The 27,671-nt window shown below is 44.9% G+C and overlaps 1 protein-coding gene across 1 annotated transcript in view; it reads right to left on the bottom strand.

Moving 5' to 3' along the window:
• LOC310871277 (voltage-dependent R-type calcium channel subunit alpha-1E-like) overlaps positions 1 to 27,671 on the bottom strand; it is a gene marked incomplete at its 3' end in the record, with an annotated part of 83,376 nt that overhangs the window by 13,800 nt on the left and 41,905 nt on the right. The window contains exons 10-31 of the mRNA XM_083782763.1: positions 26,540 to 26,593; positions 24,958 to 25,029; positions 24,386 to 24,622; positions 24,072 to 24,184; positions 21,797 to 21,909; positions 20,478 to 20,609; positions 19,817 to 19,886; positions 18,677 to 18,794; positions 17,754 to 17,821; positions 17,552 to 17,619; positions 13,789 to 14,727; positions 13,008 to 13,339; positions 11,801 to 11,882; positions 10,496 to 10,625; positions 9,872 to 9,931; positions 9,680 to 9,786; positions 7,819 to 7,830; positions 7,192 to 7,288; positions 6,067 to 6,227; positions 3,651 to 3,788; positions 2,685 to 2,886; positions 997 to 1,161 (exon numbers count right to left, since the gene is read on the bottom strand). Of these exons, the coding sequence (XP_083638889.1) occupies positions 997 to 1,161; positions 2,685 to 2,886; positions 3,651 to 3,788; positions 6,067 to 6,227; positions 7,192 to 7,288; positions 7,819 to 7,830; positions 9,680 to 9,786; positions 9,872 to 9,931; positions 10,496 to 10,625; positions 11,801 to 11,882; positions 13,008 to 13,339; positions 13,789 to 14,727; positions 17,552 to 17,619; positions 17,754 to 17,821; positions 18,677 to 18,794; positions 19,817 to 19,886; positions 20,478 to 20,609; positions 21,797 to 21,909; positions 24,072 to 24,184; positions 24,386 to 24,622; positions 24,958 to 25,029; positions 26,540 to 26,593 (3,470 nt within the window). The remainder of the gene's footprint in view (positions 1 to 996; positions 1,162 to 2,684; positions 2,887 to 3,650; positions 3,789 to 6,066; positions 6,228 to 7,191; positions 7,289 to 7,818; positions 7,831 to 9,679; positions 9,787 to 9,871; positions 9,932 to 10,495; positions 10,626 to 11,800; positions 11,883 to 13,007; positions 13,340 to 13,788; positions 14,728 to 17,551; positions 17,620 to 17,753; positions 17,822 to 18,676; positions 18,795 to 19,816; positions 19,887 to 20,477; positions 20,610 to 21,796; positions 21,910 to 24,071; positions 24,185 to 24,385; positions 24,623 to 24,957; positions 25,030 to 26,539; positions 26,594 to 27,671) is intronic.

Raw genomic sequence — 27,671 nt, 5'->3', positions numbered from 1 at the left:
TTCACTCCTCCTTCTGGGTAGGAACAGAGCGCATTCTGGGAAGAATTGGGCCAAATCGTGAACGCGCTGTGCCGTTGACTATCATTGCACGCGTTCACGTATGAAACAGCGTTCACGTGTCATTATGAACGTGTGCAGTGATAGTCAACGGACCAGAATTGGCCCAGCGCTGCAATACCAAATTCGGCCACTATATGTCCATTTGGCCTCAGGGTTTCCTCCGGGTGCCGTCTCTATTAATATATACTTTCGGCTCTTTCTGAAACCAGTCCCTTGACTTGAAGTGCTCTCCTCGTCAGAAAGTGCCCCTCCAGCTGAATCAAGTTCCCTTGATTAGGGTGCTGGGTATAAAAAACTGTTTGGAGATACACTCACCCTCCTTGTGAAGAAACAGGAAACAGACACCATTCGTTGCCATGGTTACCATCACGCAATTGTGTTACCTGTTATTTTGTTTGTACAGTTATATTGCATTGCATCGTGTATGTTTGTGTGACATGTGGATTTCAGTCAAAAATGACATACATCCATGGTGTTTATAAATCATTGTGTTAAAAGTTGTTTTGTTTGTGTGGTTTCATTTATAGTTTTTCACGGTGGGGTAAATAAAGAGCCCTTGTGAACATCAGTTGGAGCGTTATCTATTCTGCATCAGATGAAGATTGTTTAGGAGGAGTTTATTTATCATTTATTTGTAGTGGTACTTCCATTTGTAGGTCGCGGTTTCCATGCGGACAGAAAGCAGGGCTGCACAAGGCAATCGAGTCTAGATCGGCACAGACTCGCTCTTGAGGGCTATATAAGCCACTTCCACTCAAGGCTGCTTGGTTTCGGACGACACTTAATATGGCGCAGCCTCGCGTGAACGCGCATATCGCGCAAGTGTGTAGGGCGAGTGGCGATGAGCTGGTTTCAGAAAGGGGGTAAGCCTGGACCCCTCAAGGTCCCCAGAGGTACACATTGAGAAGCAGTGGCCTCTAGAGGCCGGTGGTTTACCTTCATCATGAGAACCACAGTGTTGAGGGCGATCATCACCATTACGGTGTACTCAAAAGAGGGCGATGCCACAAAATGCCACAGTCTGTACTGGAAGGTCTGTCTGTTCTGGGGCATGTAGCGCGTCACGGGCCTGGCACTCATGGTGAAGTCAATGCAAGCCCTCTGGAGAGAGAACAGGGAGAGAGAGAGAGAGAGAGAGAGAGAGAGAGAGAGAGAGAGAGTATGCAAGAGTTTTACATTCACCTGAAATCAGTGTGCCAATTCTGTGTGTGTGTGTGTGTGTGTGAGCGTGCATGTGTGAGCGTGCATTCATTCAAACCTTTATTTATTCTCAAAAGACAATGAGGTCACCATGAGGTCATTTGCAGTGTCGTCGAGGTACTGTACAACATCATACAACATTTCATAGCAATAAACCAATACAGAACAGCAACATTTCCTCATTGTGTGACGTGGCACGCCACGCGTGTTTAAAAACATTTTGCAGACACTTGGGGGTAAGTCTGCAATCAGCATGTCTGTGTGTGTGTGTGTGTGTGTGTGTGTGTCTGTTCCTGTGCACAGACACACACAGCACACGTTTGTGAGCACATGCACCATTTTGTGTGAGCATGCGTGCGCACGCGCGCGTGTGTGTGTGTGAGTGTGTGTGTGTTGTTGATGTGTATTCCAGTGCACGTTTGGAACACTGGATAAAATATGCAATAATATACACCGACAGCTGATGTGTCTGAAAACCTCATGTAGACAAACGATGACAGATCTCCATCAACCACTAATGTCTGGTGAACTCAATGTACTGTACAATGTACTGTACAATGTACTGTAGTAGCTAAAACTGTCTGGAAAAACTATTCAGAAATAAGTCTAGTGTAGTGACCAGAAGCAGCGATCAAACGCATCCACCGGTGATAAAGACATATATATGACCAGAGGGGGGATACCAAAATCAAAGGCATCACATTTTCCACCCACCACATCGAACCCTGCACATGAATGAGTGTTGTTGTCCTTAAATTCTGTTTGTTATGTTCTTGTAACAGAATATATATATATATCCCTCCATGTCCCTCCACGCGCCGGAAGGCCCACCCAGTACCCGCTCAGTACCGGATGGCCCACCCAGTACCCGCTCAGTACCGGATGGCCCACCCAGTACCCGCTCAGTACCGGATGGCCCACCCAGTACCCGCTCAGTACCGGATGGCCCACCCAGTACCCGCCCAGTACCGGAAGGCCCATCCGGTACTGAGTGGGTACTGGGTCCCAGTCCCGGCAGAGTAGTCCTGGAGCAGCGGATTGGAGGGTGTGTCCCTGGTCTTTCCCTAATGGGACTGATCGAGGGTAGCTACTGGGACGTAAGTCGTGATTTGATCACCCCCGGCCGGCTGGGTCACCCGAGTGTGAGGCGTATGATGTCGTGAGACCCGAAACCCCCGATGACCTCGGGATACATCACTGAGGATACGTCCCAGGTGCATCCATGCCATGTTTTTTTTAGTTCTAGATCTACAAGCTTGTAGATCGGCTGTTTCCGCTGTTCCTGAAAGGTCTCCAAATGTATGAACCTTTCTCAACATGGAATTGGATTGTGCATAAATAATTACAATTAGGCGATCATGTAACAGCTGTGCCAGGCCTATACTTAGTTGTGAGCAGTGAATAACTTGCGTGAGCATACGCACCTCGTTCTTCTCCAGGGTACACTCCTGGATCATCTTGTCGCCCTGCTCCTGGAACGTGATGATGATCAGGGCCACAAAGATGTTGACGAAGAAGAACGGGAAGACCACAAAGTAGACCACGTAGAAGACGGACATCTCCATGCGGTTGCCACGGCTGGGACCGAGGTTCTCCTCCGTCACATCGGTGGAGTGCTGGAGGACCCTGAGAGGACAAACCAGAGAGAGGACAACCTTTAAGCTGAAAGGTCCTTGTTGTCACGGGGCAGCCCGTCGTGCCCTATGGACTAGTTGCAGACCGCGGCCATCTTGCCATCACAGTTTGGAAGCACTCGCAGACATTTTCTCTGTCGGCCAGCGTCTTTTCCGGGTTTTTAAGACGGCTGTCTAAAAACCCGGAAAAGACGCTTGGCCGACAGAGAAAACGGACGCGCCTGTCTGGTAAGTCTGGCAACAGCTTATATTGAGCAGCTGAGGAAGAGAGCTGCTGGGGCCCTTCATGGAAGGGTGTTGCCCGTTAAGGTATAGTTACCTCAAGTTCTTCTTTGAGCAGTTTGCCTGTGTTATGTTTGATGTGCCTAATGTTTGGACAGTCCATGACTGTGTGGATAATCTTGCATTGCCTGGTTGGTGTTTGGAGACTTTGGCTAAATAAAAGAAACCCAACAAAATGCATTCTTGGAATTGGTCCGGTCAACCTTTACAGTCCTATAATACGCCGGGCGGGGTTTATTTCTTGCGATTAATTCGCATTAGTTTGCTTCATCTCTCCCTCAGCTAAGAAAAACGTTGAGGATTCCAGTCAATTTCTGTGACTGACATAGGTTTAAATCCCAGAGTTGCTTGTTGCTGTGTTTGTGTGTGTGTGTGTGTGTGTGTGTGTGTGTGTGTGTGTGTGTGTGTGTGTGTGTGTGTGTGCGTACGTGCGTGCGTGCGTGTGTGTGTGCGTGCGTGTGCGCTCTCACTCACTGAGGCCAGCCCTCCCCTGTGGAGACGGTGAACAGTGTGAGGAGGGCCCAGCACACGTTGTCGTAATGGAACTCGTGCCTCTTCCACTCCCGCCTCTTCACCTCCTTCTTGTCTCGGCTGTAGTCAATGTAGTAGCCCCTGCAGGGAACAGAGTGGCCCATGGGTAATGGCTGCACTTCATTCACTAGGCTAGTCCATCAGCTTAAATATAGCAAAAGCTGTATTTAAGTTTTACCACCGCCGGTCGCTGCGGTAGAATGACGTGTGACCGCGTCACTCCTGCCTATATGCTGGTGGTCTTAATTTAGAATAGCATGTCGTGGGTAGTTTCAGCATAGATTAAAGCAAAATAACATCTCACGACTGTAAAAATGTTCTAATATGTCATTTGTGAAACAGCGTGAAAGGAGCCACACTAGCGCAACACAATGTAAAAGGATGATGTTTTGGTAGCCATACAGCTAACCAGTTGAAGAAATTGCGGATTGAGGTTGTTAACAATTGCGCTTATGAAATATCGGAGATCATTAGGGTTTTCTGGAAGACTGAAATAACTAATAACCGAAAATAGGCTATCTACAAGCTTACAACACGTCGCGCTGCGACGTGTTGTAAGCTTGTAGATAGCCTATTTTCGGTACAGGAAACACTTCTATAGACGACATGCTGACTTCTATGGAATCCAAATGACTGAAATCAGTCACTGAGAACTTTAAGGGTAAGAAAAGTAACGCACATCCTTCAATTGTTGCTGAGCCAAAACTGTAGAAACAGTAAACAACTAGAACTGCACTCTGTCGAGTGCATACTTGCTTGTTGCACACTAGTAGGCCATAAATGGCCAACTAGTGCGCAAGCAGAGCGCGCAAGTCCTTTCGACCGCTGTAAACTGTCAAATCTCAGTATCTCTGTGAAGGAACGTTTGAAATGATTAATGTTTAGATGTAACTATTTGCTACCTACTTTATACATATAAACATCTAGTATTATTAAGTATGATTCAAGTTTCTATCTATATAAGAAATACTGTTTTATCGTTGTAGATATATTCTGGATCCCTTTTTAGTTTTTCTAGTCATACACATACACACCACGTACTCTGGTCCCAGCAGATCAGGCACAATTAGCTATTTTATTTTTTACGTTATTATGTATATAGTATACGTATGACTAGCTCTAAATGATGACGTAAGAAATATATATAGTATATATATAGTATATAGGCATATACTATATACGTATACATATATACTCTATACTATGTATACTAGTATACGTATGACTAGCTCTAAATGATGACGTAAGAAATATATATAGTATATATATAGTATATAGGCATATACTATATACGTATACATATATACTCTATACTCTATACTGTATAAAGTGTGTAGTTGTAAGTTGATTAGCGGTATACTGTGGTTACTTTGCGCCAAAAACCGTGACAGCTGTTCCGCCATTTGAGGCTTACGCAGAAAAACATCAAATCTGTGCCTGTGTTGCTGGACCAAATGACCACAAATGACCATATTTCTTACGTCATCATTAAGAGCTAGTCATACACATACACACCACGTACTCTGGTCCCAGCAGATCAGGCACAATTTGCTATTTTATTTTTTACTGATTATGTATTTAGTATACGTATGACTAGCTCTAAATGATGACGTAAGAAATATATATAGTATATATATAGTATATAGGCATATACTATATATGTATACATATATACTCTATACTCTATACTGTATAAAGTGTGTAGTTGTAAGTTGATTAGCGGTATACTGTGGTTACTTTGCGCCAAAAACCGTGACAGCTGTTCCGCCATTTGAGGCTTACGCAGAAAAACATCAAATCTGTGCCTGTGTTGCTGGACCAATGATGACGAAATGACCATATTTCTTACGTCATCATTTAGAGCTAGTCATACACATACACACCACGTACTCTGGTCCCAGCAGATCAGGCACAATTTGCTATTTTATTTTTTACTGATTATGTATATAGTATACGTATGACTAGCTCTAAATGATGACGTAAGAAATATGGTCATTTCGTCATCATTGGTCCAGCAACACAGGCACAGATTTGATGTTTTTCTGCGTAAGCCTCGAATGGTGGAACAGCTGTCACGACGAAGGAGACCGGGCGAAAATATTACTTGCGCGCTCTGCTTGCGCAAGTAACTATACTTGCCTGCCTGTCGCTAAATAAAGTTTGGAGAATCTTACAGTGAGTTGCGAGCCCCTGCTTTCTTTTATAACTGAGAACTTGAATCCATGAGTTTGACCTAAGAGGACTATCAGATTGCTATCATGGTGTGTCTGACATCATGTCGTAGTATTGGTTCCGTATCCCGATCAAGCAGCGAGGAACATGGGTCGAGCCGAGACTTTTGAGTTGAGTCGTCACTCACTGGCACTCTTTCTCCGTGTTCATGGAGCTGTCCGTGCAATAGAAGAACCTCCCCTTGAAGAGCTGCACGGCGATGACGGCGAAAATGAACATGAAGAGCTGGTAAACGATGAGAATGTTGAGCACGTTCTTGAGAGACGTCACCACGCAGTCGAACACAGCCTGCGGGGAGACACACGAGAAGCATTAACCCATTTAGACCTCAGGACCTATTCTACAAATGTCTTCTAAAGTTTCTAAAACTTCTACAGTTTTCTGAAAAACCTCATGTTTCTATGTCAGTGGTTCTCAACCCAAAAAGGATCTGTATTTGGCCACCGACCCCCCATCTGAAAATATGTTGTTCCAGGCACCCCCAAGAAGCAAAGATATGAGTTAAAAATGTTCACTCTGAAATAATATATATTCCAACTTTGTGACTCATTTTCACGATTTTTCAATAATAGCAGGTCTACAATCTCACAATGCTTTAATAAATAACATAATGCTTAAAACACCAAAAGGGGTTCACGTCCAGAATGGGTTAAGAGTGATGAAGAGGATAGATAGATAGATACTTTATTTGTCCTTTCGGAAATTTGTTTTGTGCACAGCAGTCATCAGGATATACATAAAACATGCAAACAAACAGATCACACAGTACATAGACAATAAGAAACAGAGCCAACAGAAGGCCACCAGTCATAGTTCCAAGAGGCATCACATCACACTTTATGTACCGAACTGAGACGGGGCCTGCTTGTTCATAAGTCCTATACTTATGTGAACAAACGATCTTGAGGCCCTAGCCTGCAGGGAAGGTACCATGTACCGTCGCCCCGATGGTAAAAGATGGTATTGGCTGTGTAACGGGTGTGTATTGTCCCTAGTAATAGCTTTCCCCTTTCTGATTACCCGGGTCTCATACATTGAGGTCAATCTCTCAAATCGTACCCCAGCTATTTTGCTGGACACGCTGATGATTTTATGGAGTTTGTTCTTATTAACCAATGATAATGAGCCATACAAAACAAAACAAAATGTCAGTGCACTCTCCACAAAGGATCGATGAAAAAGTGCCATAATAGAGGAAGGAGGTATTTGACTGGAACTCTTGACAGAAGCTTGCAAAGCACGGCAGGCACACCTTGAGTTTAGGAAGTCTCTTGATGGTCTTCAGGGGCCGCAGCACTCGCAACACTCTCAGGGACTTTATGGTCTTGATGTCTCTGCCCTTGTTGTTCCTGTTGGCGTTCACAAAGGGTGTGTCACAACTATGCTGTCGAGTTGAGACACCAGGACATATACAGTACAGGCATGCGGACATGTAGAGAACAAAATAGACACGTAAGTGCACTGCAGTTCCACACACTATTTAAATGGCAACACGAGAAATAAAAAAACAACAAGACAAGGACCCAATATCTGCGTGGCTTCAGATTTCATGTGGAAGAGTGCGAGTCATCCATGACATTATTAGGATGTATGAGCATGACTCCACATTCAGGAGGTTTCAACGCAAAATGTGACCACCGTTGACTTTGATTATATAGTTTAAGTTAAATATAAAAAAAACTAAATGTGAATGGAGGTACTTCCTTGGCCCACTGGCAACGTGCACATGAAATTTGGAAGTCCAGCGGTTCGCAACATTAGCCTCGGACACACAGACACCAAAAGGCAAGAGCACTATTGATCAAGGCGAAAAGGTCAAATGAGAAATGAAACGATACAGAAATATTAAACGTAAACAAGTGTATGAGATGCTGTTTACCCCATCACATTCCTGGGAGCACCAACAGTGATACAATCCACAGGAACAACAGAGAAAATGTAGGCATAGAGAGAAATACACAGGGAGGATCACAGCTATATTACACAGCTATATTCACAACAGAGACGTGAACACTGAAGTCATTTGCAGTGCAAGAAAATGCAACAAGATTGATCACAATCATGTAGAGGGAAAAGAAAGCAAGGTAAGGTTCTTGGGATTTTAGCAGCATACATTAGGGCCATAATCTATACAGTAGGGCAGAGCCTCCACGGTTGTAACATGCACGTTATCTCTTGATTGGTCAACGCCATCATGACGCCATCGCGTCAGTATGCGTACAGCAACGTACTCTACGTGCCCAGGAAGTGAAGTGTTTACCTTCATCCTACGGGGAATTATTGGCGGACTTTTCTAAAAATGCGTAAAACTTTACACCTGGAGTATATGTGGGCTACAATTTTTTTCTTTGATGTTGGTGAATAAAAGTCCACATGGATGTCTTCATGCTTATGTTCTTCATTAGTTTGCATCGTGTTTAGACGGAATGCACGTTCATTCTGGTCTGTAAGCAACGCCAAAGAACAACTTGCTAAAGTGGGTCAATTGTAACACACGCCATACCATTAAATACCATTTTACATATTTGACATTATTGGCCAATATTATATGTTCAGTCAGCTGTCTTTCATTACAGAGTGTATTCTAAATTAGTTTAGGGTTGTATAACATTGTACAACTCAATCAATCAATGTATTTTCCCATTGAACTGACTCAAACGCCCAAACTGGTACACCCGGTACTATTTAATATTTCCCTTATGTTTGATACATTTTCTTATCACATCCATGGTATGAAAACAATGTTTTGTTTTGCTTCAATGAAATATAATTGCTTCAGGCTGAAAACGATATGTTTAATGGTGTTTTTTAGCGTTTTTACATTTATCACGCATGCCGTTACAATGAATCCGATATGCGCAGCAAATGTAACACTGGAACAGTGTCCACGTTCGGTTTAATAACTCCCGACCTGTTTTATCAATTGAAAAACTTGAAGTGGTTTATGGTAGCAGACATGTGTAGGTCCGTTGCCTGAAAATATGACATATTATGTAGATAAACTGACCTCTGAGTGAAACGTGCAAAGTGTTACAACCATGGCGGCTCTCCCCTACATAATACATATTTAGTCTGAGCATGAAATAAAAACAATTATAGATAGAAGCTATCCTTCCTACCCATTCGAGGTTTAGCTTTTGCGGTGGAATACGAGCAACGTGTTCCACACAACCTTACATTGCACATTTGTCCACACACGCACACACACACACACACACACACACACACACACACACACACACACACACACACACACACACACACACGTGGGCTTTTTAAATAGCCAACGGATTGCATTTCTATAGCGCCTTTAAAGTGCCTTGCGATATGCATTACTGTTATGTACATTTGCACGCACGCACGCACGCACGCACGCACGCACACACACATAAAAGGCAGTAGCAATACTGCAAGGCACCAGCCTGCTCATCGGCAGCAGTTAAGGGTTCAATGTATGTCAAGGACGCCGAGGCCAGGAGGAACCGGGGATGGAACCGGGAACCTTCATAATCATAGCTCATACTTTTTATGAGTTTTGTCTCGATCTAACGTCAATCGTTTTTTTGTCTTTGAAAGAGCTGTTCAGGCCGCTGCATTTGCACCGGCCTGATGCTGCACATGGAACAGAGCCTGCTGAAGGGAAGGTCATTCACAACATGTTGTATATGCAGAGCGGAGATGATTTGCTGCAGTGAGTGAGTCATTAGTCATCACCAGGCAAGTGCCTTGTCGTGACTCACGTTAGCGCAAAGGCGATCAGCGCTCCCACCACCACGATGAAGTCCAGAATGTTCCACATGTCACGGAAGTAGGAGCCATCGTGCAAAATGAGACCCTGGTCTATCATCTGGAGACAAACCATACACCATACTATAGTAGAATTTTAAAAGGAGGCAACATTGATTTGTGTATATATTGTATTTCTTTCCTACCTTAATAATCATTTCAAAGGTGAAGACTCCAGTGAAGACGTAATCAAAATAGCGCAGGACCTGGAAAATTATAAACACAAACAATTATTATGAATGTTGTTCATTTTTCAGTCACACTCTGCTGCGCTCAGCTGACAGCTGAGACCCAGTGGTAGTAATGGCTGGAAACAGAGCAGCTGCAGTAATTAAGGGGCCTACTTAAGGTCAACATACAATTAAGCGATAACCGATGGCAGGCCGTGGTCGTAGAATATTGTCATTCTATCACAATATCTCATGGCTAAGTAGAGTGGGCCTAATTAAAACCACTGTAATAACAATTTAATTACAAGGAGGAGATCCTCCCAACTGCCTGCGCAAATAAGCTGGACGCAAAATGTTCATTTTAGTTTCTTTCGCCACAATGTATTCCTCCTGCTTTCTAATCTCTACCTGTGATCAAAAACTACACATCTTTCCCGACACAAGTCGTTGAGGTAGCCCAATTCATGTATTTCTTCCCCCAGAGTCTATCTACTCCTCCATAGTGTGGGTCGGCAGTGACAGGGCCTGCGGACTGTATGGGTCATTGTACTGTATGGGGTAATTGACAACAAATACATTGGGGAGAGCTGGGTTTCACACCTTGTTTCTGTCCGAGTTGGTGCAGACAGGGTCCTCGGCAGCCAGGGCGATGCTGCTGGCCACAATCACCAGGAGGATGGTCATCTCAAAGTAGCGCATAGTGACCACATAGTGGCAGATCCTCCTGATGCTGTGATTCAAAGGGAGAGATGTAAGCTTACTGTTAGTTGTTTGAGAGCGGGGACACTATACCACCACCGTACCAGGACAATGAGGACCATTCTGCAAATGTCTTCTAAATCCTGACATCCCGATGTTTCTATGTCAGTCGTTCTTGTAATGGGGATTTTAGAATGCCACCTACAGTGCCAGATATATGCATTATTGTGTATTTATCGTCCTTCCATTACGTCTCTTTGCTCACCAATGTGCTCAGTCTAATTCATGCAGCTGTCAATCTAACAGCTGACTTGATTCCTCAACGCTGTCAGCAAAGGTATACTTATTTGTGTGTCGCCCTTATGTTTAGCGCGGATCCTTGTATGGACATTCAGTGTGGCATCTCTGTTAGGACAAGACTATAAGGACTGTCTGAGAATGGGGTTGAGGAGGCTTGCGACCGGAGGGGCTGCTGGAGCAGGCAAGGAGGCCTGTTCCTCACTCTCTGTATATTGTTTCTCTGCTGAATCTTCTTAATAAATTCTCAATACTTCACCCTGAAGAACTTTGTCATTCCTTCATCTTTTAGAAGATTATTTAATCGACAACATACTCAAACACTTTCATGTCAAGTGACCCCCAAAGATATATGTAATTGGCCGCGGACAAAAATAGCAGATCCACAAGCTCGTAGCGCGGCACTCGGTGCAGCGCTACGAGCTTGTAGATCTGCTATTTTTCAATAGCTAAATTATAACATAATGCTTAAAACACCAAAAGGGGTTCCCGCTCAGAATGGGTTAAGCACCATACGAACCCTAGAGAGTCCCTATTCTCAGCATGGAATGATTATATTATATTAAATTAGGAAAAAATATATATATATCTCACCCCTGAAATACCACAAATTACAACACAAAATCTATATAATAATAAACTTAAGCTAGAAAACCCACTTTAAAAACGAATTAATGCTAAACGGAAATCAAAAACATGGAGCCAAAATGAAATAAAAACAAAAAAAACTACGAACAATTTAAAACCTATACTAATAACCTTGCTGTGCGTAGACAAATAAACACGTGGTCCCTTTATTAAAGTTAGAATGATACACACAGCAGGACGTCCATTTGTACACTCTAGACGGCGAGTTAAATGAACGCTGATAGATGCAGTGATCCAGGCGCTAGTAAATAAATGTCTCACGGGTTGGAGGGTTTGAAGATGAACATGCTGTCTGGCTCCGCAGGCTTGGTAGGTCCAGGCTGCTCATCCTCCTCCTCCTCCTCCTCCTCTTCCTCCTCCTCTGTGTCCTCCTCCTCCTCCTCTCTCTCCCTCATGTGCTCAGCCGGGAACGCCTGCAGCTCCCTGCTGTTCACTGAAACACAAACAAGAGAATGACGATGGAGCTGCAGACGGCCCGGGCTAACCCATTAGTAACTAGAAAAAGTGCCCTTCCGGGCACAGGTCTCCACCAGGTTATCCACAGATCCGTGCAGTTAGAGGTAAAAACACTTTTCGGCCAGTTATAGCGCCACCTTGAGGCTGAGTTGAAATTGTTCATGTGGCATTTCGTCCTCGGCCTAGTGGGAATGTGGGTGCACAATTTCACGGAAATCACGCGATGTGTTCATGATTTGCAGCATTTTGTTTGAAACTGAGCACTCCTGTGAACTTTGGAAGCCAATCTTAACCAATCAGGATGGAGTCTGATAAATCTGAAAGACCCGTTTCGTTGAATGGCTCTAGAGAGACTGTGTACCAATTTGCGTGATGTTTGGACAAAATCTGTAGGTGTACTGTGCAAAAACTTGTTTTGCACAAAGCGGCCTCCTGGTGGCGCTATAACAGGCCGTTCTGGAAAGTTTGGGGCAGAGGTTCATGGTTGGCATCCAGGGAGTGTGTGTGCAAAATATGGCATCGAAAAACTTGTTTTGCACAAAGCGGCCTCCTGGTGGCGCTATAACAGGCCGTTCTGGAAAGTTTGGGGCAGAGGTTCATGGTTGGCATCCAGGGAGTGTGTGTGCAAAATATGGCATCGACCGGGTTAACGGTGGCCGAGATTAGCTGTTCACGGACACACGGACACACGGACGGACACACAAACGGACACACAAACGGACGGACGGAGTGCAAAACATACTCTCCCCACATGCCTTCGGCCTGGTGGAGACAATAAGTAAAGAGCCACGTACAGTATACGCGTGGCGTCTCATAACTGAATCATCGGGGAAAGACTGGTAAATGTGATTTTTCTTTTTTTTGCCAGAAATTCAGGGGACTCCGACACTGCGGTCGATAAATGAAACTATATGACACACACTGAGTCACACTGCAGACAGTCAGCCACTTGACTGCCGGGCGACAGAGAGGAGGAGGAGGAGATGCAGGTGCAAAGTGTGTCCTATAATACCTGTCATCATGGGTGGCCGCCGCTGCAGGAGCGGCTGTGCTGCCGCGGACATTTCGATGATCACACTTCCCTCGGGTTTGGACTTCAGACTCGGCGCCGACGACACCGGGTGGTTCTGGGTGTCGGCGAGCAGCCCGACGGACAGCTCCGTGGCTTCCGTGACCTGCTGCTCCACCGCCCCGGGACGGTGGTCTGGGCGGCAGAGGAGTTCATAGTGGCCGGCGGCCGCCGCCTCGCCCTGCTCTGCCCAGCAGGAACCGCCCAGGAGAGAGGGCTCGGGTTCACACTGGGGAGGCTCGGGGATGCCCGCCGCGCCCGGCACGCCACACACTCTGGAATGGGGGAGGATTTTTTTTTTAACATATGACTCCAGTGCAGTGTTGAAATGTTCGTCGACTGCCTTTTTTTTCCACTGACGAAGTCTAAATGGAAACTCAGCTATGATAACTAAGACTAAATATACTTTATATATATATATATATTTGTTTCGTCGACAAATAAAAACTAGACTAAAATGTTAGGGAGGGACTAGTGGACAAGAGATCCAGTATAAGTCATTTTGCATGCTGAAAATAGCAGATCGTGTAAAATCAGCCAGTACGACGGCATCAAGGCCCACCAAAATGCATTTCGGTCGACTAAATGAACTGCACATTTCGTCGACTAAAACTAGACAAACACTAAAACATTCCAGGTGACTAAAACATGCCTAAAACTAAATGAAGTTTCATTCCAAAGACTATATGACTAAAACAAAAATAGAAAATTGCCAAAGTATTACCTCCCGAGTTCATCTCCAACCTCGGCGTACGGGTTCACTATGCAGGTTTCCCCGTCCTCTTGCGCCACCGACCCTCCGTCCACCACCACCACCGCCCCTCCGTCCACCACCTCTCCCTTGTTCTCACGCTCCACCGCCCCTCCGTCCACCACCTCTCCCTTGTTCTCACGCTCCACCGCCCCTCCGTCCACCACCTCTCCCTTGTTCTCACGCTCGTCTCTTTCCTCTGCCTCGTCTTGCGCCGCTGCCACCCCCGCTGCCCCGCCGCCGCCGCCGCGTGGCAACTGGGCGCCGTCCAGACTCTTGGCCTCGGCGCGGGCGTCGCGGTGACGGTGCCTCCGATGGCGTGACGGGTCGTCCCCGGGCCCCGGGGCGGGCCGACACTTGCGGGCCACTCTGTGCCGGCCCCCGCCGGCCGGCCGGTGGTGTTGGCTCGCCGCTCTCTCTTCCGTCAGGGTCTGCATATTGGGCACGGGGTGGTCGCGCTCCGCCTCCGGGGGCTCGGGCATGGGGACGGCGACGGACATGGGGGGCTCCGGCATGAGGGGCATGACGCCCACGGACGAGGGCGACTCGGGCAGGTGAGCGGGGCTGACGTCCGAGGAGAGGGCGCAGGGGAGGACGTCGTTACCGCCGCCGCCGGGGGTCTCGCCTCCTCCGGCGCCGTCCTCCGCCGTGGGACCGCCAAACAGCACCTCCTGGCTGTCCATTTGGCGCCGCTTGCGTAGCTGGTTGGCCCTCTGCTCCCACACGGTCATCTTGACCTTTCTCCTCCTCTCGCGGCGGTTGACGAAGGTGTTGGGGGCGGCGGTGAGGGGCTGCTTGTCCGCGGTGGTGCCGCTCGAGTCCTCCTCCTCCTCCCCCCCACCCTCCCCCGGGAAGTTGGGTCTGCCTCGGTGGATGGCTCGTTTCCTATAGAGGTAAGGTCTTCTCCTTCCCCTGGAGGGGCACAGTACAACATGGCATCACCAGGGGGCAGCAGTGAACCCAAGTCTAATATATTAATGATGAGAAACAAAACCAAAGCACTACCTCCCAGGAGAAATTATATATAAAAAAATAAAGAAAACTGAAAAAGAAAATAAGAGCAATTTTCATTGCATTTATTATTACAAAGAAATATTTTTGGGTAAAAGGAAAGGCTGAATAATTTGAGCTATACATAATACAAAAAGAATAATCATAAAAAAAGAAAATAAGACAAATAATCCAAAACAAAAATCAAGGCCACGAGAACAAAAGGTTGCGGGGATTAAAAAAGTGAGCAAAACAACTTCTCTAATCGAGTAGGGGAACTCAAGGGAGAAATGTTTTGTGACAAAGCAGATGCAACTTTACTTACTGGTTGTCAGACTCTTTTGGTGTCCATGAAATCAATGAGTGATCATTTGAAAACAAGACATTAGTGTTTTCCAACATACACAGAACAAGAACAACTGTTGTGGCACGTTCCAAAACTAACGGGCCATCTCAGGCTTATTATAGGGCCATAAACCCAGAGACCATGAATATTTATATAGAATATTATATTTTGTATTGATTAATTACTATTAACCCATTTAGACCCTAAATAAGGACGATTCTACAAATGTCTTCTAAAATCCTGACAGTTTTTTGTCGTTCTCAAACATTTCACGTCAAGGACCCCCAAATATATAATGTAAAAGAGTTCAAAACGATCGCTCTGAAAGAATACAGTATATATTCAAAGATGTGCGCCACATTTTCACGATTAAAAAAAAATAGCAGATCTACAAGCTTGTAGCGCGGCACTCGGTGCCGCGCTATGAGCTTGTAGATCTGCTATTTTTCAATAGCTGAAGCATAACATAATGCTTAAAACACCAAAAGGGGTTCCCGTCATGAATGGGTTAATAATAAATTATTGAATAATGGTTGTAGCAATCAATATTGTTACTTCAATTCAATTAACAAAGAATCATTTGAACGGACTTGAAAACTGTCCCTTCGAATATACACTACATTTTGTTCAGTGCCACACAACAGGCATTGAGAAGACAGACGTGATGGAGGCAAGCATTACACTGAAATACACTGTCAAAATAAATGACATCTCGGTATAGCTGTGACACATATATAGGACCAACATTCAAATATGTGCAACGTACAAATGGTACACTTGGTGTCACAAGTAAGAGTCAAGGTAATGTAAAGTTTGGCCAATTATTATCTCCCTTCATAGGCAATTATTAATCTCTGCGCAATGCTGGGTACATAAAACCTTTGAATGAACACTCAATCCCCCCCATCTTGCACACCATATCGTTGGGAATGTGTTTCTTTGCTCCAGCCCCTCGAGACACATTCTCCCCAGGGCCAAATTAGCCATTGGGCCGGTGGGGGGCATGGCCCAGGGGCCCTTACTTGGCTCTCAGGTGGCCCTTCTGGGAAATTGGACCGCACAGTACTCAGTTTGAGGCCCTGAAAAGGGCTCCTGGGGGCCCTTCATTGGCTGTTAGATTTAGGTCAAAAAGTTGATAAAAATGAAAATGTCGCGCGAACGCACGCTATGGGGGACCCCAAAAAAACGTACTGGCCCAGGGGCCCTCGTGGGGGATAATCCGTCCCTGCCTTCTCCCCAAAAGAGTGTTCGATCCTGGGGTTCAGCCATGTGCCTCAAGCCCAGGAGCTGGTAGGGCTTTTTGGAGGCTCATTCAAGGACACTAGGTCAAATTGGCGGGGATCAAAACTTGTGTTCTTCCAATTCCACCATGGGTCAGCCATGCCTCCAGTAATATTCCCAACCCCCAGAACAACGCCTTGTAAGACCATCCTATATGCACCTGTAATATGTATAATTATGAAATCATATAAGCCCAGGATCTAGACAGTACATTAGGTATGCCTCGATCTACCCAGTAGAGAATGGCATACTGTACTCTAACTTCCCATAACCTCTAAAAAAAAAACAACAACAATCATCATTAGGCCTGGTATAAATCCACTGCAGAGGACAGTTGCACAGCACAGCATGCAGATCGTTATCAAGAGAGGGGTCATTATTCCTTGTAGAACAATTACAGCACATTACGCTATCAACATAGAGTTCCTATTGCCAATACAGTTACAATACAACTGCACTAATGCTACAGTACAACGGCAATCTAGTGCAGAGGACCATGCTTTTAAATCAGGCATACTGTGTATACGATGCATTCAACCAGTCCATAATAACACCTGTAACATGCCTTTCTAGCTCTGCATTCACCATGCAACCAAAGGCACTAGAGGAACACATCCAGCAGTCTCTGCTAATTGCCTACACCTGGTTCTCAGAGAGAGAGAGAGAGAGAGAGAGAGAGAGAGAGAGAGTCCATAATCACTAAAAGGTTCCTGCTTATATTGTGTAAATGTTAACTCTACAGGGGAAGCCCTGTAGATTTCTGCTGAGCTCCTCCTCGCCAACATTGCACGTACCACGATAGGACGGACAGGTGTGGTTTTTTCCCACAGCATTCAAAACTTAAGTACTTCCCAGGTTGGTTTCACGACTCGCTCGCACAACCAAAAAGCATAATGAAATAGTGCTGCTCTAATGTCAGTCCTTCCTTTTTCTTTTTCTTTTTCTTTTTTTACAAATGATGTGATGGAATTTGGTAAATGAGAGAGTTAATTTGGGTAGTTACCCAAATTAACATGCTGGAAACAACTCTTAAGAACTACTTAAGGACTCTTGAACGCTCTGGGTAACCCATTCCAGGCACGGCCATTCTGACTGGTTTAAACGGATCGGATGACTTACTCAGACATCAAGCCGTCTCTGCCTCTGGCATACCTCTGGTTGAAGAACGCTTCTTCCTCCTCTTCATCCTGACAAAGACAAAAAAGACTAATATGAAGTCAATATATACCCAATGATTAGCATCAGATGGGGTGAAATGGACATCTCACTCCACAAACAAAATGAAATCAGTTCAATCGGTAATCAACTGAAATGCAAACACCTTGGTCAGTTCCTGTGCGTTGGCTAAATTGTCCACGGCGATGGCCAAGAACACATTGAGCAACGTGTCTGTTCAAAGAGTAGTCAAAGGGCATAACAAAACAACATTCGCATTCCTTTATAATTTTGTTATTACATTTTTATTAAGACAGGGCCCTTTCGGAGTTAACAGCCCTTTTTCTGAGTTGATGTGACAACGCGACAGCCTATGGACCACATGCAGACCGCGGCCATCTTACCATATAAGTTAATGGCCAGGTGCTAACAAGGTGCAACTTCCCATTGGCAGCCCAATCATCCTGACAGAAAAGTCCTGTCTGATTGTATTAAACAACGTCAAACTCACCAACATTGCAGCTGTACGAAAAGCTTGGATAATTCTCTTTTCATCCTCAAAGTGTTTGTTTCATAAAAATCCACCGTAGACATGTTATGAGCTACTTTGTGTCCTAGCAGGTGATTATTTTTCTAAGTGTTGCAGTTTGGAAGTGCTCGTGAGAGATCACTCAACTGCCCTGCGTACCACTGCTTACAAACTCTGATGGCAAGATGGCTGCGGTCTGCAAATGGTTCAAAGAAGGTTAAACTCATCTGAACCTTTGGAGGAGCTCCTTCGCGGTCACTTCCCACGGGGGTTTGACTGTGAAACATGCGGTCTCTCTCTCTCTCTCTCTCTCTCTCTCATTAACAGGCAACAGTGCAGCACTATCTCTCTCTCTCTCTCTCTCTGTTTCTGGCACAACTGGTACTCTAAACATAGTAACATAGTCACATAGTCACAGACATTGCTGTTCCTTGGAGTGGTTGCACCACTCAAAAAAGCATGGTGTGTGAACATGCCCTACTACATCAAGGGCACTCTGAGAGGGACTCAGACAACTCAGGATTCTCAGGGTGTGACGGGCGGGGTCATGTTAAGGATACAGTTTCCAAACAGGGTGAGCACTATGAAGTAGATGGAAGACCACATGCCATACTGCACGCCACCCTGGGAGCGGATCCCGTCGTACATCACCTCATTCCAGTCCTCGCCCGTCAGAATCTGCAGAAACACGACGGCAGACCCGTAAGACATTGTTACTTAAAAACACAACGGCAGACCCGTAAGACATTGTTACTGTGAATGGCCTGGAAAGATTTTATGCTGTAGATATTTTTAAGTCCAACAAAAACCAAGCAGGGAAAACATAATGCAAGCCTCTGTAGACATTTTTAAAGCACAGCTCAAGACCCACTTCTACAACATTGCTTTTAATTGATCTTTTATTTTTTGTTATTCATGTCCTCACTGTATTGCATTACTGCTTGTTCTTTAATGTCGTTACCTTGCTTTTATTTTTTTTCTCCATTGCTCTGTAAAGCACTTTGAGCTGCATTTCATGTCATGAAAGGTGCTATACAAATAAAGTTTTATTATTATTATTATTATTATTATTATATACTGCAACAAAAAAAGGCAATGCACAGTAATCAGTAAAGCCATCAAAATGTTATTCCATAGAGCAGAATTGTCAGCTGCGGTGGCTCAGGGGTAGAGTGGCCGGATGGTAACCGCAAGGTTGCCAGCTCGAAACCGGGCTCCCCCCAGAGTTATTGTCCGAAGTGTCCTTGAGCAAGACACTGAACGCCTAATTGCTCCCGATGAGCAGGTTGGTGCCTTGCATGGTTTCCGCCGCCGTCGGTGTATGAATGTGTGTGTGTGAATGGGTGAATGTATAATGCACAATCTATGTAAAAGCGCCTTGGATAAAGGCGCTACATAAATGCACCATTTATCAGCAGATCTGACACCGATGGTTTTGTTACAGCTTCCAAAGAGATACCATGGATCGCACATTGCTTTCATGTTGTACTTAATTGCGTTGAAACCCATGTGTGCACGTATGTATGCGCGCACGGAATGCGTGGGACGGCCGCTGCAGAGGCAGCGGCTGGATAGCGAGCGAGCGAGCAGCGTTGTTTTAATCTTGGCCCTGGGGGTGAGAAATATCCCAGGGTGCAATGTGTCATGGAGAGAATGTAGAGAGTGAGAGAGAGAGAGCGAGAGGTCTGTGGTAGGCTTACTTGAAACACGGTCATTATAGCAGCTGGAAACGTGTCAAAGTTGGTGGGAGTGTAATCTTCAAAGATGAACCTAGAGGGAAAGCAAAGAGAATGAATGCAGGGGGAAAAGGAGAAGGAGAAGAGAGGGGAGGTAATAGAGGAGGAGGACAGCTATTTTCATCCAGACTATACTCATTTCCTTTCCCCTCCATCAAAGACACGCGCAATTGAAAAGGAATATTGTTTGGTTTTTTTTTCAGCGTATGATTACCGCTGAAGAAACCGCCGGCATGCGTTCAGTCATGCAGTATGAAATACACGTGGCAAATCAGCATGGCAAATCAATGAACAAGGCAAATATAAAAGTGGAAAAGCTGAGAACTACCTCTGATATAAACCCAACATTAACCACTTTAACCTTGCTGTATATATATATACCCCCAGGGGCCCCTCCTTTTCCCCCGATTACACCAAATGACTTCACTGAAAACAGCCAACGTACAAGCTCAGTTTTTAGCTTGTAGATCAGCTATTTCTGCTAAATGTTAACATATTTTCGCCTAATGATTGCCGAATGTACTATTTATTTACATGCCCAGAATAGGGACGCATGGGTTAAGGGCCAGCCCTAGAGTACTGAAATCACTTGTGCCAAATCACTCTTGAAGACATTATCACTCACCTGCCTCCAAAAAGCTGCATGCCCAGCAGGGCAAAGACCACAACGAAGAGGAAGAGAAGGAAAAGCAGGCTAATTATAGACTTCATGGAGCTCATGAGGGACACCACCAGGTTCCTGAGAGACGCCCAGTACCTGGCAGAGAGAAATGCCGCCTCAGTCACACACTTTTATCTAAACAAATAAAACACACGAACGCCAGTGTTGATTTCGTCGACTAAAAACGAATATGAAAAATACTAAAAATGAAATGTTCGTCGTTTCCACTGACGAAAACTGAATGGAAACTAAATGAAAACTAAGCCATGATGACTTCATCAACAAATAAAAACTAGACTAAAATGTTAGGAAGGCACTAGTGCACAAGAGATCCAGTATAAGTCATTTTACACTTGGTTGCATGCTGAAAATAGCAGATCTACAAGCTCACAACGTTGTGAGCTTGTAAATCGGCAATTTTTTTGCAAGTTCCCGCCAAAATACATTGTCGTCGACTAAATCTTATGACATTTAGTCGACTAAAACTAGACACGAACACGCTCCAGGTGATTAAAATGTGACTAAAACTAAATTAAAACTATTCAAAAGACTATGACTAAAACTTAAATAATCAAAATGTGCTGCCAAAAACAACAATGATGAACGCAAAAGTACTTTATATAGCCCTAGAACAAGCAGAAAATGTGTTGCCCAGCTTGGGACATATGAATATGAATAAACATAATGAATATGAAACATATGAATAAACTTGACCTTGATTCGGTCTGGCTTATTAGCCAGGCTAGTGACAAATACCACCTTCACCACCCGGCTTCCATCCCCCGAACATGTGCTACTGGGCAGCTACTTTACGCGAGGCGCAGTGGGTGTCACTTGGGTCAGCGGATATCCAGAGCTATTTATGAATCCCAGTATCTGTACTATGGGTAATGGGTACGTGTATTACCCTGCCAGATACTCTGACAGAGGGAGGCATCCTTTGGTTAGACATAAGGTTGGTGAGGGGTGCGTTAAGACGACCGGATTAAGGTTGGTGAGGGGTGCGTTAAGACGACCGGATTAAGGTTGGTGAGGGGTGCGTTAAGGGTTGGGAGAGGTTTAGGTCAAGGTTAGGTTTAGGTGTGCTGCCCCGGGGGAGGTTAGGGTTAGGGTGAGGGTTCGAGATAGGACTAAAGACTGGTCTAACCAGTAATGACTAGTCTAAACTAAGATACAGCACGTATTATGTAGCCTGATAGGACGTGCATTTGCATCATCCCCTACTTGCATTGGGTTACAAGTAGTGTTCGAATGCAGATACTTACTCGATACTCGATACTTACTTGGTGATCTTAAAGATCCTAAGGAGTCTCAGTGCCCTCAGAACACTGATGCCAAAGGACATGCCAGGTCGGAAAAAGCCCCAAACCACTTCGAAGATGCTGCCGAAGATCACCTGCACAGGAGTAGTCAACCCACACAACAAGCACAGCATAAAACCCCTGTTAACACTCTGGCCGGCCAAAACGGAGGTCTCCGTCCTATTATAATAATTACGCCCAACCAACGCACAGCATAGGAGGCCTTTGCTAGGTTTCACCAGTTTCAATTGAAACGGGCCTCCGCCACTCTCTCTCTCTCTCTCTCGCTCACTCGCTGCCTTACTCTCTCCCACAATGTTAAGTTACACTTATTTCCTGTTAATAACCATGGGTAAAACGTATAAATAATGAAAATAATTATGTAAGTGTTGTTGCTGTTGTTGTCGCTGTTTGACAAATGACAAAGACAAATTTCCACACGTGGGCAATACATTAAACTAACTAACTAACTACCCACCATGTACCAGAAATCCCCCCTCTGGTTTGCATGATATTGGACATTATTCCTCTGGGTTATAGATATTGCATGTAACTGTCATAGAGTGGAAAATGTCATTTGGTTTAATGTCACAGAATGCACAGTGCCACGTAGAGCAGCATGATAAATGGTTAACTTTATATTGTGTTTTATTGCTTTATTTATATTTTGTGTTTCATTTTGATTATGCATGCTGTGTTTCATTTCTGTGTTATTTGATGAGTGCCGTGCGCTATGATAGCGATGGACAATGAACATTATGCCACAGTATTGTTTACCTGTCAGGTGCTCTAACCAAGGCGTGTGCACACTGTGCAGCCTATCAGACACAGACTGAGTCAAGACATTCATTCGCCAGTGAAAACTCCACGCCCAAATAAAAGGTCCACCTAGATCCCACCTCAAGGCTCTCTCTGCTCAGACAGTGCCTGCTGCCGCCATCGTCGGATCACGCCAGACCTCTCTCTCATGTCCTCTTCTCCCTACATGTTGTAGGCCAGATAGTTATCTCCTCGTCTCTCCACGCTGTGCTCGCGGACCGGACTTCTCTCCTCCTCCTATATTACACCGTGGGTCCGATGTCCTCATCGCCTCCTCCACGTCGCTGAGATTGATCATTCTGCAATGTCAACGCTCTCTATCATCTGAATTAAGGAAAGTAACTATATGCCTCCGTTCTATTGAGTGCGTGGCTCTTTACTAGTGTGACAGTAAAGTTGATTCGAGTTCCCGTTTCTGTGTTGAGGTGCTGGAGCCAGCCGGATGTGGTGACGGCGGTGGAGCAGCAGTCCGAGATTGATTATTGATATGCTCGTCCTACTCCTTTTGAAAGGAAAGTAATAATGCCAGCGTGCGTGTTGTATCACAGTTGAAAGTGCCGGTTGTGAGAGGGCTGTCACTTATTGCACCATTCTCTTTGCCTAACAGCGGAGCGTCAGGACGCCCGGATAGCGGCGACGCGGAAGTCCCGGACTGTACAGTGTGGATCGGACTAAACTAAATTAGCTGTCTCGTCACGGCTGTGGCGAGGCGCAAAACCCGGATCGCATCCACTACTGTACAGTCCGGGACTTCCGCGTGTAGTATAGGAGGAGGAGAGAAGTCCGGTCCGCGAGCACAGCGTGGAGAGACGAGGAGATAACTATCTGGCCTACAACATGTAGGGAGAAGAGGACATGAGAGAGAGGTCTGGCGTGATCCGACGATGGCGGCAGCAGGCACTGTCTGAGCAGAGAGAGCCTTGAGGTGGGATCTAGGTGGACCTTTTATTTGGGCGTGGAGTTTTCACTGGCGAATGAATGTCTTGACTCAGTCTGTGTCTGATAGGCTGCACAGTGTGCACACGCCTTGGTTAGAGCACCTGACAGGTAAACAATACTGTGGCATAATGTTCATTGTCCATCGCTATCATAGCGCACGGCACTCATCAAATAACACAGAAATGAAACACAGCATGCATAATCAAAATGAAACACAAAATATAAATAAAGCAATAAAACACAATATAAAGTTAACCATTTATCATGCTGCTCTACGTGGCACTGTGCATTCTGTGACATTAAACAAAATGACATTTTCCACTCTATGACATAACCACGTGGATCGAGGTTAGGGTCTCCTGTAGGAGAACTCAAACATCTACTGCCCATCCACGGAGGAATCCAGCCCATGAGGCGTCTGGGTTTTCAAGCAGTGCTACTCTGATATCCATGTGCACAAAGCTATGGCAGATTCTCACTGTGAGATGAACAAACCTACCCCACAGTCAAAGCAGTTGAAGGATGAGTGGTAGTAGAGTCGGAAGCCTAGACCATACATCTTCAAGAACATCTCACCCATAAACAGCCCCAGGAAAACAAACTCTGCATAGTCTGGAAGAGAACACAAAGAGTACCAAAGGCAATTACACTTACCGACGCCCCCCGAAAACAATTGTTGTAATATGCATAGGGTGTGCCATGGAGTCAAAACATAACCATTAGCGGGAGCTAACATGGAAAATAACTTAAAGCAAGCAGGTGGAATACACATGAACATATACAGTAGCATAAAAAATTAAAAAATAAACCCACAAAGGAAGATGGAGAGCCAGTCGGGCTGGTTGTGGTGGACGATGGCCACGCAGATGGTGTTGAGCGCCACCAGACTGAGCACGGTCCAGTAGAAGGTGTCCGTCTTCACCATGCGGCGAATGGAGATGCGGAGCATGCGCTCCTTGCGCCGCATGTAAGCAGCGGGGCCTCGCCGGCCACTGCGGAAGTTCACCCTGGAACGAGACATGCCTGAGACAAAGAGAGAGTGTGTTGAGGCTGAGTTACAAGCCAACACGACGAAACGAGAACACTTCCAAGAGTTTTCAAGGACGTTTTTGTTACATACTCTAAAACATGAACAGTGGACACACTGTTAAATACAATGAAGAAGAATGAAGAATGTTTTTGTTATTTTTATCGCTCTGACATAACACTTCCCTATAATGCAGTGTGTCTTGAATGTTCCAACCAATGTAAAATGCATGAAAAATGTGCTGTTTTACGTAAGCTGCTAAGGATTTTGAGTTTTGAACGTATTGGGGAAGTCTCATGTAGTCCTCTCAATAGAACAACAGCTTACAGTGAGGTTCCTACTTCCTATCCTTACTGACCTGCAGTGTCCTGACCTTCTCCAGGAGCCCCTCGACGCGCACCCGTCTTCTTGCTGGTGGCTCGCTTCAGCACTGAACGGTTTACGCACAATTAGGACAGAACTGAGGAACATAATAATAATAATAATAATAATAATAATAATAATAAACACAGCCTTCACATTGAATTATGAAGCCTGAAAATTAAACATCCAGCTTAGGCCAGTGGTTCTCAACCTTCATCGTATTTGTTTAATTTATTTTTATGCCGTGACCCCTCAAAATAATCATATTTGAACTGTGGACCCCCCAAAAATAATCATATTTGAACTGGGGACCTCCCCCAAAATAATCATATTTGAACTGGGGACCACCCAAAATAATCATATGTGAACTGGGGACCCCCCAAAATAATCATATTTGAATCATGACCCCTCACTCTGACAGGCGCTTGGAATTGTAGGAGTTGAGGCATTACATTTAGTTTGACTCTGTTCCACGGCTATTTTCATCACTTTCTTATGTAATTTGACAATTTGGCCAATGTTTGACCAGTTTTATAGAGCACTGAAGTCTGACGTCATTTTCAGTAGAGGGCGCCAATACACAGGTTCATGTATTTTTTTATTCGCAGTGAAATCTCCATTGGGCGATTTTAGGTCGCTTCATAAAATAACTGTTTTTGAAAAATAAACCAACCACCCCAGCCTTTCTGTCAGGGGAGTGGCTGTGCGTCGTTAATGATGTCCATTCATATTTGATACAGCCAGTTTCTGGAGAAAATGGGATTAATGTGGCCGCAAAAGCCTTGAAATTACATATGAAGGCAATGTCGCTGCTAATATACGTCATGCCCAGCTGTCAACACATTGTGTTCCTGAGATTCCTCGTTGACATAAGCTCAGCTGGTGGTGACTCGACTCGTACTAACCACGAAACATTAAATATCAATAAAATGAAAATAAAAATAAACGTAATTAACATTCAGTTTCTGTTGTGCGACGGGCAGATGCAGCCACCCGCCTACCCGGAAATGTAGTCTCTGGGTTGTTTGACTAATTTCTAACGCTTATTTTGTTACTCTTTGAGTATATTTGTACATTTCCACCTTCAGTCGATGCTTCATATCCATATGAGTGAAACGGTACCAAACATAGCGATTTGATTGGCTGAGCACGGAAGGTGATGATGAATGATGATAAGAGTGCCCCTCACTTCACACAAGTGTGATTTTTATTTTGTTTATAGGTAATAAAAAGGTCTTAAAGGTCCTTACATTGACCCCCCCCCCTCCAAAATCATGTGGGACTATGATTCAGTTTAGTTTATTTGAACATCTTCACAGAATCAAGTACAAACTTTACATCAGCAAAGACCCACAGGTTGAGAACCACTGGCTCTGTGGAACAGTTTCACTGTTCTGTTACCACGACAACAATTATGCCCAGTTATCAAAGCTAATTACAGTAACTCCATGCAGTTTAGTTGTAGCTACGTTCCTATAAGACAAAGCTGAGCGTGTTTGTGCGTGCGTGCGTGCGTGCGTGCGTGCGTGCGTGCGTGCGTGCGTGCGTGCGCGTGCGTGTGCGTGTTTGTGTTTTACCATCTAAAGCCGATCTACCAGAATTCTTATTCTCCTCTGCAAGCATCACTTCCTCTGTAAAACACACAATGAAAATTGCGGTTAAATCAGTTCATGTGCATATATTGGACAAAGAACCTCTCAATCAAGGTGGAGTCAGCCTGTCAATCAAACACTGCTGAAGGCTAGACCACATAACATACAGTACAATGCATGTACAGTGCCACTCACTCCTACTCTCTCTTCACTAGCTTCCACTGGCACACACATACACATTCACACGCACACGCACACACGCACACGCACACGCACAGTGAGTCAGTCTCACCTTTTCTCGCCCTTATACCTGCGTGGGAGACAAACGCTGTACATTGCAACTGCAGTGTGCAGCTCGACAAAGCTATTCTATAACATAATACATCTACAACACTATACAATGTCATTTGTGAAGCAGCTAGAGAGAGAAGAAATCAGCAACCTCTTGGTTCCTGCATCATTTTTTTAAGCATATTTGGATTGGATCTCTCTTTTTTGTGGTGTTGTTGTTGTAGGTTTTTTCTTTCTTTCATTCTTCTTCTCAGGAGAGATGTTCTAATCCAAGGATCAGTGAATCTGCGCAAACACCCCCACACACACACACACCATCACCACGAAGACACTCCATCCACTGCTGTTCAAACAAAAAAGGTACATACGGTATAGTGTACCATAGTGTGCCCACGGTAACGCCACAAGCATTTTCTTTATGGCAGTATCGTGATAACAACATCGTTAGTTACATCTTTAATTTATACTGACTTACTATATAGAAAAACACATCTCTATCTAAATAAATGTTGGTGGTAGCCAACATTTTTTGTTTGTAAAATGTGTAGTTAATGGTCCTCACACTAGCCACGGGTTCAGATCCTCACCAACACAGGCGTGCGGTTCTTCTACATCCCATCTTGGTTACAGTGGCGGACAATCATTTTCATAAACGCCAGAATGCAGAATCTATAACCACGCCTGGCGGAATCCAGGACTGCGAGGAGCATTTTCATCAATCTCATACTGTGGAGGCGAGCTGTCGATCCTGTGTGGGGCCAGGCCCTTCCAGGCCCCACTCATATTGAGGGAGAGCGAGGGCATTTTCCTGCAGCGGCTGATGCCA

The sequence above is a fragment of the Protomyctophum parallelum genome (assembly GCF_964188405.1).
Source record: "Protomyctophum parallelum genome assembly, chromosome: 14".
Lineage (NCBI taxonomy): Eukaryota > Metazoa > Chordata > Actinopteri > Myctophiformes > Myctophidae > Protomyctophum > Protomyctophum parallelum.
This window is presented reverse-complemented; position numbering and strand designations above follow the sequence as displayed.